Source organism: Panthera onca, assembly GCF_046562875.1.
Source record: "Panthera onca isolate mPanOnc1 chromosome E1 unlocalized genomic scaffold, mPanOnc1 haplotype 2 h2.Chr16_ul_10, whole genome shotgun sequence".
Lineage (NCBI taxonomy): Eukaryota > Metazoa > Chordata > Mammalia > Carnivora > Felidae > Panthera > Panthera onca.
Window position 1 is genome coordinate 104,314 of NW_027675809.1, and position 13,729 is coordinate 118,042.

The window sequence follows — 13,729 nt, forward strand, 5'->3', positions numbered from 1 at the left end:
AACAAAAGTAAAAAGAAACTATGGGGACTTCATCAAAATATAAAGCTTATGCACAACGAAGGAAACAATAAACAAAACTAAAGGCAATCTACTAAACGGGAGAAGATAATTGCAAATGACATATCCAATAAAGGGTTAGTACTAAAAATATATAAAGAACTGATAGAACTCAACATTCAAAAACCAAATAATCCAATTTAAAAATGGGCAGAAGACGTGAACAGACATTTCTCCAAAGAAGACATACAGATGGCCAACAGACACATGAAAAGATGCTCAACATCACTCATCATCAGGGAAATGCTAATCAAAACTGCAATGAGATATCATCTCCCACCTGTCAGAATGACTAAAATAAAAAACACAAGAAACAACTTTTGGTGAGGATGTGGAGAAAAAGGAACACTCTTGCACTGTTGGGGGGAATGCAAACTGGTATACCCAATGTGGAAAAGCAGTATGAAGGTTTCTCAAAAAAGCTAAAAATAGAACTACCTTTGAATTGCACTACTGGATGTCCACCCCAAAAATACAAAAACACTAACTGAAAGGGATACATACACCCCTACGTTTATAGCAGCATTATTTACAATAGCCAAATTATGGAAGCAGCCCAAGGGTCCATAGATAGATGAATGGATAAAGAAGATGTGGTAAATACACACACACACACACACACACACACACACACACACACACACACACACCAGAATATTATTCAGCCATAAAAAGAATGAAACCTTGCCATTTGCAACAACATGGATGGAGCCAGAGAGTATATATGCTAAGCAAAATAAGTTAGTCAGAGAAAGACAAATACCATATGATTTCACTGATGTGTGGAATTTAAGAACCAAAACAAGGAGAGGGAGAGAGGGAGGGAGGGAGGGAGGGAGAGAGAGAGGGAGAGAGAGAGAGAGAGAGAGAGAGAGAGAGAGAGAGAGAGAGAGAGAGAGAACCAAGAAATAGACTCTTAACTATAGAGAACAAACTGATGGCTACCAGAGGGGAGCTGAGTGGGGTGATCGTGAAATAGGTGATGGGTATTAAGGAGTACACTTGTGATGAGCACTGAGTGAGGTATGGAATTGTTGAAATGACTATACTGTACACCTAAAATGAACATATCACTGTATATTAACTACACTGGAATTAAAATAAAAACTTAATAAAAAAGAAATTGAGCTTAACAGAGGGGGGAGTTTTGAGGGTTCAGCTCTTAGAGGGATAAGGATTAGGAAAAGGGAATCCCCCAGGGACAATGTAAGGAACAGTAACTCTGGGAGAGATCAGGAATTTATGAGGACTTTTGCAATGTTTACTGAGACAAGATATAAATCCCTCTGTCCTTTCCCTTCCCAAATCATCAGTAACATCTTTCCTCAATACTGATTTTGTGGGAAAGGATTCTTTTTCACAGCTGAACTCTGTACTTGAATAGTACAGAGTAAGAGACTGTTCAAGCAAGAGCTGGAGGATGGGTGCAGGTAACAAATACCTGAACATGTGTCACTTTAAAATATAAAGATCATAAATAGAACTATTAAACTGAACTCTGGAGGTCACAGATGCAGCTCACCATCAGTGGGTAGTAATTTTTGTAGTTCCAGACATTCCTTATCATTGACTTCTATCCCCATGTCTCCAAGAATGTTTTTCAGATCTGTGGCATCAATCTTTTCTCCTTTGAAAATACAGGTTTATAGGTGAAAATTATAGAAATTAATTACTCAGTATTATGTAAGTTTAAGAGGTTCATAAGAAAATGTTATTAACCTATATGATATGTACTTTTAAATATACTTAAAATAGCTTATATGGCATCATTCCCAGTTGGGGATTAAAGAGTGAAAGTAAAATGGAATGTGGAAATACAGTGTGTCATTAGAAGTCAAAGCAAATTTGTTCCTAAATTATTGATATAATAAAGGCTCCCTTAATTTGGGGGATAATGAACAGAATAAAATCTAGTTACCAAATTGGATAATGAATTGCCAAAAGAAATGATTATAGCAGGAGATCTTATACTGACTTATGTAATTGATCGTTGACAAAACCACATTATCTTGAGCTTTCCAAAACTTTACCTTATTTATTCATGTGCTTACCTAAAATTTAGCTATTTACATGTAGGTGAAGACATATATACATATATGAGAAAAAAATCTGTACAGTACATAGGACATGTTATCAAAAGCAAGTCTTATAGTTTATTTTTCAAACAGATAATCCAAGATCAAATGGATTTTATCAGGCAGAAATATTTTATATTTTATAATAACTGGGTAAAATGGCAAAATTAATATGGACAATAGACTACTAGGAATATAAAAATTTAAATATAATTTATTATAAAGCATTAGGGTTTCAGTGTCATAGAAACTCACCTGTAAACTCTTTCGTTTTCATTGTCACATTTTTCAGATCAACCTTCCCACCACCTGTAGGACAAAAAGCAGTCACAGACCAACAATGAGACTGTTCCTTCTGCTTTCTCTACTTATGATACCTCTCCCCCAACTAGAACATTGATCATCTTGAATTTTAGTTCCAGACTATTATATTACATTTTTCATCATATTTACTTAGATATAAGAATGCTTTTTAAAGTTTTTTCCTCCACTTTGTTTCATGCATCTCAGTTTTTTCCCCTGTATTCAGATTCTGTTATTTTGTTTATAGTCGGTTTTTTGTTCTCCTGTTAACTATTTATACATTTCTTTTGGTTCCTGATGCTGTAAAATTTTACAACGTTTTTTTGGGGGTTTTTTTTTTTTTTTTTTTGTTTTGTTTTTTTATTTATTTTTGGGACAGAGAGAGACAGAGCATGAACGGGGGAGGGGCAGAGAGAGAGGGAGACACAGAATCGGAAACAGGCTCCAGGCTCCGAGCCATCAGCCCAGAGCCTGACGCGGGGCTCGAACTCACGGACCGCGAGATCGTGACCTGGCTGAAGTCGGACGCTTAACCGACTGCGCCACCCAGGCGCCCCATGATGCTGTAAAATTTTATATGACTGTTTAGGTACAGGTTGAAAATATATTTTTTTAATTTTTTAATTAAAAAAAATTTTAAGTTTATTTATTTTGAGAGAGAGAGAGAGCACACACACAAGCAGGGGAGGGGCAGAAAGAGAGGGAGAGAGAGAATCTCAAGCAGGCTCCACATTGGCAGCACAGAGCCTGACACAGGCCTTGATCTCACAAACCCTGAGATCATGACCTGAGCTGAGATCAAGAGTCAGACACTTAGCCAACTGAGGCATCCAGATGCCTGAAAAAAATTGTTTTATTTGACTTAGCTCTCAGTGTTCCCTTTCAATATAGGACAACAGGGAAGGAAGGATAAGAAGAAATGAAATGATAATATATAAATAATTCTGGGAAAACATTGTATAAAACAAAAACAGTATCATCTTGAATGAGGATAAAAGTCCAAAATAAAATCGGATTATGATAGATTAAGGATGCATATTGTAATTTCTACAATAACCTTTGAGGCTTCTAAATTAACAAGAAAAATAAAAAATAATTAGTCCAAAAGGAAGGCAAGAATGGAAGGAAACAGAAAGTTGAACATGTACAAAAACAGGAATTCAGTAAAAGTAGATTTAAACACAAATATGTCAGTAATCTCATAATTACTACTAATATTGCAAAAATGATTTTCAGATTGCTAATTGTTTAGGGTTTTTGCATGCTAATTGGTTAGGATTTTTGCATTGTTTGTTTATACAAAGATTAGCCTGTGATTTTCCTTTTTTGTGTCTTCTTCATCAAATTTCGGCATAAAGATTATGATAGTTCCATAAATCAAACTGGCAAGTGTTTCTTGTTTTTATGTTTTTTGAAGAGTTGAGTAACGTGGAAATTATTTCTTACTTCTATGCTAGGTAAAATTCATCAAGGAAGTGATCTAAGGCTCTAAAATTTAAGAATTTAAAATATCTGAAATCTAAGGATTCAGAGAAGTCAAAAGTAAAAGGATGGATAAGTATAGACCATACAAACACTAAGCAAAGGTAGAGTAGGAATATTAACATCAAACAAAACAGGCTTTAAGAAAAAACTTTTCTAGTAATAACAAAAAGAAGTTTAATTCACCGTGAAGATGTCATAATTCCAAACTTGTATGCTCGTATTAACATGGTGTCAAAAAAAAACAAAGAAAATTATAAAATTATAATGAGAAATAAAAATCCAAAATTACACTGAGAGAAATTTTTTAAAGTTCATTTATTTTGAGATAGAGAGTGTGCGAGCAGAGGTCAGGGGCAGAGAGAGGGAGAATCTTAAGCAGGCTCCACGCTGTCTGCACAGAGCCAGATGTGGGGCTCAAAGTCACAAATTATGAGTTATGACCTGAGTCATGAGCCATTCAGGCACCCAGGGGGAGATTTGATACATCTTTGTCAGTAGTTAATAGAAGAAGCAGATATTAAGATATTAAATCATTAAGACTTTAGGATATTTGAACAAGAAATTTAACAAAGTTGATTTAATGGAGATATAGGCAACACCGTACCCAATAATTTCAGAATGCATATTTTTTCACATAGGGAATATTTAGCAAAAATCACCATGTACTGGATTATAAAGCCAAATCTCAACACACTAAAAAGTAATGGCTATAAGCAATTCAAAAATAATAGTAAGGAAAGTTTCACTTAGAAGAGCACTAAATAGAATAAATCACCTAGGAATAAAGTTAACAAAAGAAGTACAAAGATCATACTTCAAACACTACAAAACACTGTTGAAAGAAATAAGACAAAACTCTTAGCAAAATAGGAATAGAAGGGAACTCCTTTAATCTGATAAAAGTTACATATATAAAACTTCAATAAGGTAATACTTAATGGTGAAATATGGAAATGTTTCTCTTTGTGATCAGAAATGAGGCAGGCTGGGGCACCTGAGTGGCTCAGTCGGTTGAGTGTCCGACTTCGGCTCAGGTCTTGATCTCATGGTTCATGGGTTCAAGCCCCGCATCGTGTTGACAGCTCAGAGCCTGCTTCAGATTCTGTGTCTCCCTCTCTCTCTGCCACTCTCCCACTCATGTTCTTTCTCTCTCTCAAAAATAAATAAACATTAAAAAAAATGTTTAATTAAAAAAAAAAAAAAAGAAATGAAGTAGGAACTCCTGGGTGGCTCAGTCGGTTAAGCATCTGACTCTTGATTTCAGCTCAGGTCACGATTTCATGGTCCTAAGATCGAGCCCCCACATCGGGTGTGGTGCTGAGCATGAGCCTGCTTAAGATTCTCTCCCTTCCTCTCCCTCTGCCCAGCCCCCACTTGTGCTCTCTCGCTCTCTCTCTCTCTCTCTCTCTCTAAAAGAAAAAAAGGAAAAGAAATGAGGTAAGGATGTCCGCTATCATCACATTTACAATACTATATTGGAAATTCTAACTGAAGCAGTAAGGCATGATGAAGAAATAAAAGGCATAATGATAGAAAAGAAAGAAAACTGCCATTATTTGGAAACATAATTATATATGTAGAAAACTCAGGAGGATATTCAGATAATTATAGTTTATAAAAGTATAGAAAGGTTGCTGGGTACAAGGTCATTACACAAAAATCAATATTTTTTATGTATCAGCAACAAACTGAAAAAGAAAAAAATTTAAATATACCATTTTCAACAGTATAAAAAATACCTAAAAATAAATCCATTGCATTAAATGCAAAACTTTACCTAGAAAATTATACAATAGCCAGCCTAGGACACCAGAACACCAAGAAGATGATGTTAACTTTGTTAGTCCAAGCCACTGTTTGGACTGTGAGGAAAAGGAAGATGCAGGCCGACCCACCTGCCCCTACTCTGACACTTTCAGCAGTAAACAACTTCTTAAAAATAAGTTTGAACACATAGGTGGGAAAGTTTGTGTTCAAACCAGGGATTGTAATAGCTTTTCTTATATTCTAGAATATACCAAAACAAAAGTAGATTCCGATGGGGACGTTGTTCAAGATGGAGTCAGAGTGTTCATCAAAAAGAAAGCACAGCTAACACTTTTAGGAACAGAATTGGTCTAAGTTGAAGAGTTTGTGTTCAACAACCCCAACAAGAAAAGAAACTTGTGGCTGTGGAGAAAGCTTTAATATGTGAAACCTCGGGACTAGTCTGGCTGTAAGCTCCTGGAGGCTTGTGGAAGTCTGCGGGCTTACGGAAAAAATCACGTGACTGTTATATGCTTAAGGTTTATAATGTATAACTGCCTTGTGAGGAAAATACAGTGATGCATTTTGAAAATGAAGCCACTATGTTAGACTCTAGATGGTGTTATTTGTATTCTTTTTAGGGGACAGAAAATGAGAAGCCATCACTTTTGGGGGGGGGGGTCATTTTTCTACTTTTTCCCTTCCTTTTAAAAGATTCATGTATAATTAACATTCAGTAAGTTTTAGATGTACAATATCCTAATTACACAATTTTATACATTTCTCAGTGCTCATCAAGATAATTCTACTCTAAATCCCCTTTACCTATTTCACTCACCTGCTCCACTCACTTTTCTGTTAAGGAAAAAAATCCTACTCTGCACTTAACTCTCTTGAATCTTTTCTGTTAGAACTAATTCCATTACAATTGCCTTTCTGAGAGGATTTTGGGAAATGTATTCTTAATAGGTGTGCAGTCATTAGATCTCTGTTGAATGGCCTGACTGCAAATCCATTGGTATTTTCCTGACCAGTTGACAGCTTTTAAAATTTAGAGGTAGGACTGACTTTTAATCATTAAAAAAATTTTTTTAGTGCTCACAAGTTTATATTTTTAGGTTTGATAACGATTCTTGTGTATTTTCTAAATACACTGACAAAACAGATTTGGAGGTTTACATACGTCTTAGGACACTTATACTAGGCAGGTAAATTACATTAAAAAGATTGGTCTTCATAAAAGATCTTCCCAGAGAGCATTAATATTTTTTTTTAAGTTTTTACTTAAATTCCAGATAGCATTAGGGGTGCCTGGGTGGCTCAGTTGGTTAAATGTCCAACTCTTGATTTCAGCTCAGGTCATGATCTCACAGTTTGTGAGTTTCAGCCCCTCATAGAGCTCTGTGCTGACAGCACAGAGCCTGCTTGGGATTCTCTGTCTCTTTAACTCTCTACCCATCCCCTGTTCGCTTGCTCTCTCTCTCTCTCTCTCTCTCTCTCAATAAATAAATAAATAAACATTAAAAAAAATTTAAATTCCTGATAGCATTAATCTTTTCCCTCTGCTTTTACTGTGATTATCTTAAGTTCTCTTAGTCTGTCAATAAGATTTCAGCCACATCTATTTTTTACTTTGATGTTTATAATTTATTTAGTAGTTCTATAATGATTGCTTAGTACTTTGTTTCTTTAGTTAGGCAATTCCCCTTGTTTTATTTTTAAAATTTAATTATTTTTTAATTTTATTTTTTATAGTTTCAAGTTTTAATTAATTTTTTTAAATGTTTTTAAAATTTATCTTGAGAGAAAGTGTGCATGAGAAGGGGATGGGCAGAGGAGAGGGAGAGAAAGAATCTTAAGTCTGAAGCCAGGCTCCATCTCAGGACTGTGAGATCATGGTGTGAGCTGAAATTAAGAGTCAGATGCTTAAGGGGTGCCTGGGTGGTTCAGTCGGTTGAGCGTCCGGCTTCGGCTCAGGTCATGATCTCACGGTTCGTGAGTTCGAGCCCTGCATTGGGCTCTGTGCTGACAGCTCAGAGCCTGGAGCCTGCTTCAGATTCTGTGTCCCCTCTTTCTCCACCCCACACCTGCTTGTGCTCTGTCTCTCTCTGTCTTTCAAAAAAGAATAAACATTAAATAAAAAAAGAGTCGGATGCTTAACCTTAAAACCTCAGTTGGTTTTAAGCATCCGACTCTTACATCAGGCATACATACTCTGTAAGATCCGACTCTTACATCAAGCATACATCAGGGCATGTATGAAGAATGGACAAATGTCCGAAACATAAAAAAAAAAAAGAGTCGGATGCTTAAAACCAACTGAGCCAGCCAGGCGCCCCTCAAGTTTTTACTTAAACTCCAGTTAGTTAACATATAGTGTAATATTACTTTCAGGAGTAGAATTTAGTGATTCATCACTTCCATACAACACCCAGTGCTCAACACAAGTGCCCTCCTTAATCCCCATCACCCATTTAGCCCACCCTCCCCACCTTCCCTCCAGCAACCCTGTGGGGATAAGCTTAGGAATCCCCCAGGTTTACACCAATGGGTTAACAAGGCATAAAGAAATACAAAGTCATAAAATGCTCACACCCAAGTTTGGGTAAACTAGATTGGCACTCCAAGAATAGGGGGGTGCAAAGACACCCCAAGAATAGGGAGGCACAAAGGTGCCAGGAATAGGGAGGAGCCAAGGCACCCCAAAATAGAGAGGGGGTGCAGAGGTCCCAGAATAGAGAGGGAGAGGCAAAGGCCTAAAATAGGTATGGTGCTAAGGTGCCCAATATATAGATAGGTATATGAAATTTTTTTTTAATGTTTATTTATTTTTGACAGAGAGAGAGAGAGCATGAGCAGGGGAGGGGCAGAGAGAGAGAGAGGGAGACACAGAATCCGAAGCAGGCTCCAGACTCTGAGCTATCAGCACAGAGCCCGACACGGGGCTTGAACCCACAGACCGTGAGATCATGACCTGAGCTGAAGTCGGATGCTCAACTGACTGAGCCACCCAGGCGCCCCTGATAGGTATATGAAATGAACAAGATTAGATATTCAGGGTGGAAGCACCCCCAAGTTAGTACTACAGCAGAAAATCTGCTTTCATAGGAGAATAGGGCCAGGTTAGGTAAATTGGTGAATTGGACTATGGACCGCTGTGCTGCAGGCAAAGCAGCCCGAAGTGGGAGATGGTTAACGTAAGAAAAGGTGCCTTATTAACCCTGAGGTTATTTCCCCTATCTGCCTTATCCCCTAGGCTGGCAAAGATAAACAGGTATGATAAATAGCGCCTCCTGTCTGTTGTTAACAACCATCTACCCATCTGCCTGGTGCCCAGATTTTGTTTTATATTGACCCAAACCCCAAACACTGTATATCTTCAAAACCCCCCTTTTCCCTCACGTCCCCAAGTTAATGTTCCTAGTTTGTCTCTTTGTACACACCCATTACATTTGGGTGTAAGCCTTCTGATCTGAATAAATATGGGGCAAGGGCCCTTATTCGGGGCTCTTGTCTTTTCCCCAGACATTATCCATCTCTTGCTTTAATCTTGTGTCCACTCTTTTGCTGGTCAAAAGAGAACTTTAGACTTAGAGTCTATGACACAACCCTTAGTTCTTTCTCTATCATTTGGAATCTGTTTCATGGTTTGTCTCTCTTTTTTAAAAAAAAAATTTAATGTTTTATTTATTTTTGAGAGAGAGAGCACAAGCAGGGGAGGAACAGAAAGAGAGGGAGACACAGAATCTGAAGCAGGCTCCAGGCTCTGAACTGTCAGCACAGAGCCTAACAAGGGGCTCGAACTCACGGAACCATGAGATCATGACCTGAGCCAAAGTCGGATGCTTAACCGACTAAGCAACCAAGGCACCCTTGTCTCTCTCTCTTTTTTTTTTTTTTATAAAAAAAATTTTTTTTTAAGGTTTATTCATTTCTCAGAGACAGAGAGAGCGCGAGCAGGGGAGGGGCAGAGAGAGAGAGGGAGACACAGAATCTGAAACAGGCTCCAGGCTTTGAGCTGTCAGCACAGAGCCCGATGCAGGGCTTGAACTCATGGACTGCAAGATCATGACCTGAGCCAAAGTCAGATGCTTAACCGACTGAGCCATATGGGTGCCCCTGTCTCTTTTAGTGCCACCATGTTATGTAACCTTCTCATTTTGAGATCTAGTTTTATTGAATCCATGAAATTGCTCTGTAATGTGAATTAATTGTCAAGTACTTCTTTTTGGTTGTTCCTTAGGTTAAACTGACTATATTACTACAAGATGGGGTTATTTGTTTTTTGCATGCTATCTTCCTTCCATTCCATCTTCTTTCCTTATTTTTCTTTTGCTATTTTTCTCTGCTGTGCTAATGCTAGAATTGGTGCCATATCCTTTCTTTTCGTTTTGCATATACTTCAGCAGTTGTGTTCAGATTTTCATTTTATTCTCAGGATTTAATGTAACAATGTTTAGTTGCTCTCTTGATAGCATCTCAGACCAGTTAGCTTTCTTCAGCTAGGTGTATTTAAAGAAAACTGTTCTACTCACTTCTATTGTAATCGGAGAGTGTGGTGATATGTTACATGGTCTTCATTATATGTGAGCCCTGCTCCCATATCTGAGGTTTGGTTTAATGTCCCAGCAGGGTTCGTTGCTCTAGTTAAGTAGAATGAACTCGGTAAAGACATTTAACCAAACCACAGATCTGTGCATGGGATGGTATTCTTGGGCTTCCCATCAGACCTTCAATTCTGCCTGTAGCTCTTTGTTCTTGTTCACTTTGTTAGGTATTGGAGGAAAGAAAAACTAGACAGATTTTGGTTTTTTCATCATCTCAAACTGGAATCCTCTGGACCGGTTTAGATAGTATTAAAATAAATTGAAGAATTGAAAGAACTTACTCCTAAAACTCTCTGTGCCTGTCACCTTTTGTTAGAGTGATAGGTGGTGGTGGACAGTTGATAGATGCAATTATTTGATAGGTTTTTGCAATTATTATTATTGGTCTCTCGATTTTTTTCACTTCTTTGCTCAACATAGGTAATTTATTTATTTTACACTGGAAAAATGTTCATTTTATTAATATTTTCAACATCTTAATCTCATGTTATATATAACATATTGTAATAGTATTATTATGCTTGATATCTAGTATGTTTTTAAAATTCTTAGTATGTTTCTCTCTATCCCTTTTTAGTCTTTCTGACTATATCAGAATAGCTGAGGCATATATACTGGAAATAACCATCCGTCAATGTTTTAAATATTTTTATTTTTTATATTTATTTTTATTAAAAACATTTTAAATGTTTTTATTTATTTTTGAGAGAGAGAGAGAGAGAGAGAGAGAGAGAGAGAGAGAGAGAGAGAGATAACAGCAGAAGAGCAGAGAGAACAGGAGAGAGAGAATTCCAAGCAGGTTCCACACTGTCAGCACAGAGCCTGATGCAGGGCCTGAACCCATGAACCATGAGATCATGACCTGAGCTGAAATCGAGTCGGACACTCAACAGACTGAGGCACACAGGCACCCCAACCATTAGTCAATTTGAATCATTCTTCATCATAGGCTGTTCTCTTATTGTTTAGTGTTTCTTTGAAATGTTTCTCATTCTGTTTTCATTTTCTTCTTTATTCTTTGATCTGAGAATTGTTTGTCAGTACTCTCACCAATTTTAATTATTCATAGTAGAACACTCTCTTAAAGAAGAGACAGGATGTACTTTCACGTGAAACTTGAATTCAGCCACATCCTTTAAAAAATGCCCTGTTGATACTAAATAAACACTATCACTGGTCTATGGATACTCTCAAACCCAAGCTGTCCTAAAGGGAATGCATTTTTATGTGCAATGCTCACCAGCAACTGGTAGGTTTTGTGAAAAATCTTCAAGTTCTTTGTGTGACAGCTTAATCCCCATATTTTCCAGAAATGGGACGAGGTTATTCATAGCCACCTTTCCTCCTTAGGAGAGACAAATTATCATAAAAACAACCAAGATGCAGAAAAACTCCTTACTAATTCATGTATATTATGGTTATCACTTTACTCATGAAGACTTTAAGGTCCAGTAAAAGCTAGTCAACGGTATAAGGAGGGTCAATTTTTTTTTTTTTTTTTTTTTTTATAATGGGATATATATATTTTTTTTATTTTTTAATATATGAAATTTACTGTCAAATTGGTTTCCATACAACACCCAGTGCTCATCCCAAAAGGTGCCCAAGGAGGGTCAATTTTAAGACTAGATGGAGAGTCTCATCCTCAGACTGTATCTTGTTGTTCATATCAACATAGTGCAAGTTCGAAAGGGGCTGGGTAATTTCCTAGGGATTTATGGCATATACCACATATCCATAAATATTGGGAAATACACATGTGAAATTTTTAACGTAATAAAAATAAATCAGTGTATATGAAAAATAAGAGAATATCACAGATATATCTGCTTTCTCATCATACTTCTCACTCACTTTGAAGAGCCTTCACACCATCCAGCAGCCTTTTTTGATACACCTTTCCTTCAGCTGTAAGAAAAGACATGATGCACGGTCAGAGAAAAATAATAAGGGAGATTCACCTAAATAATAAATATTCTACAATTTTCTCCCTATTTCCATAATTTCAAAAAAAAAATAGACTTTTTAATGATTTTTCTGAAATGTACCTAATTTCCTCTCAAATAATGACAAAGTTGGTTTGGAGAAAGATTTTTAATGAGGCAAATTTATTCACTTTTGCATAAAAGGCAAGGATTAGTGGTTTAAAACTTATAAAACATATCTCATTTGATTTATTTTTACCCTTGACTTCTTTCCTTACATTCTTTCTTTTCCCATTTTTACATTTTTCCACTTACTCTCAGGAATATTAACGGAACCAAGGACAACAATACACATATCTTATTGGCAAGATTAAGTGAAATAGCTATTGATTACCATAATGAAAATGAAATGACCCTGGTTTTTTGGGTCACTTAGTTTTTATTCTAAAATAAAAACTAAAATTTTAGTTTTATTCTAAAATAATTATTTAGAATTATTCTAAATAATGTTAAAAGTTTTCAAAAATGATTAAATAAAACAAAACAACCTGTAACAATCTGACAGCATTTTAGAAGAAAATCTCACAGGCAAGTAGTCTAAACCCCTTGAAGTCTACATATATATTTTAAATCCTTACCATCAACTGGTAGAGTTTTTACTAAATTAAAGTATTCCTTGTCTGTGACCTCCACTTTCATGTCTTTCAGAGCACTGTCTACATCACTGACATCAATTTGCTTTCCTAGAAAAGACAGAAATGGTGATAAAAAAGAACTTGCGAAGAACACAAAATTAGTGAGTTTGATTACAATCAAATGCTGCTAACTAGCAATATTTTTACTCATGTGCCATTAAGATAATTTCATCGGTACTTAAGAATCACATAATCTATAACAAACAAAAAAATTAAAATAAACTTTTTTTTAATGTTTATTTATTTTTGAGAGAGAGAGAGAGAGAGAGAGAGACAAAACATGAGTGGGGAGGGGCAGAGAGAGAGGGGGACAGAATCTGAAGCAGGCTCCAGGCTTTGAGCTGCCAGCCCAGAGCCCAATGTGGGGCTCGAACTCATGAATGTGATCCAATCACACATGACCTGAGCTGAAGTCGGACACTCAACCGATTGAGCCACCCAGGCACCCCCCAAAATTAAAATTTATTATCACCTTGGCTGGTTTATAAATATATAAATAATAAAATAATAATTTGGGTCTTTTCTTCACAAAATAGAAATGTAAGTAGTTCTCCTGATGGTTTGAAATTGTAATTATGTTAGGAGCAGTATAATGTTAGGCACATAAATCTAGAAAGGTACAAAGATTATATGCCTTAATATGAATTAAAAATTAATATAATATATATAAAAATACACATAGTGATGCTTGTTAAAAAGTATGTTTCAAAACAGAGCCTCAGGCTTCCACAATAATTTTTGTTTTGTACTATTTTTATGGTAAATAATCTTTTGATTACTATACTTTTGTAACTTTAAGAAGGAAAAACAATTTTGGTTTAATTAAGCCTTTTGTT

At 36.3% G+C, this 13,729-nt stretch overlaps 1 protein-coding gene, 1 long non-coding RNA gene and 1 pseudogene across 3 annotated transcripts in view; 2 read left to right on the top strand and 1 right to left on the bottom strand.

The window, feature by feature from the left end:
* LOC145715120 (uncharacterized) overlaps positions 1 to 13,729 on the top strand; it is a 353,021-nt gene that overhangs the window by 33,587 nt on the left and 305,705 nt on the right. The window lies entirely within an intron of this gene.
* LOC144615255 (iron-sulfur cluster assembly 1 homolog, mitochondrial pseudogene) lies at positions 5,749 to 6,114 on the top strand (annotated as a pseudogene).
* Positions 6,125 to 13,729, bottom strand: part of LOC145715118 (uncharacterized) — a 42,625-nt gene continuing 35,020 nt past the window's right edge. Inside the window, exons 13-16 of the mRNA XM_081794714.1 lie at positions 12,837 to 12,941; positions 12,128 to 12,181; positions 11,514 to 11,618; positions 6,125 to 6,168 (exon numbers count right to left, since the gene is read on the bottom strand). Coding sequence (XP_081650840.1) covers positions 6,125 to 6,168; positions 11,514 to 11,618; positions 12,128 to 12,181; positions 12,837 to 12,941 — 308 coding nt within the window. The remainder of the gene's footprint in view (positions 6,169 to 11,513; positions 11,619 to 12,127; positions 12,182 to 12,836; positions 12,942 to 13,729) is intronic.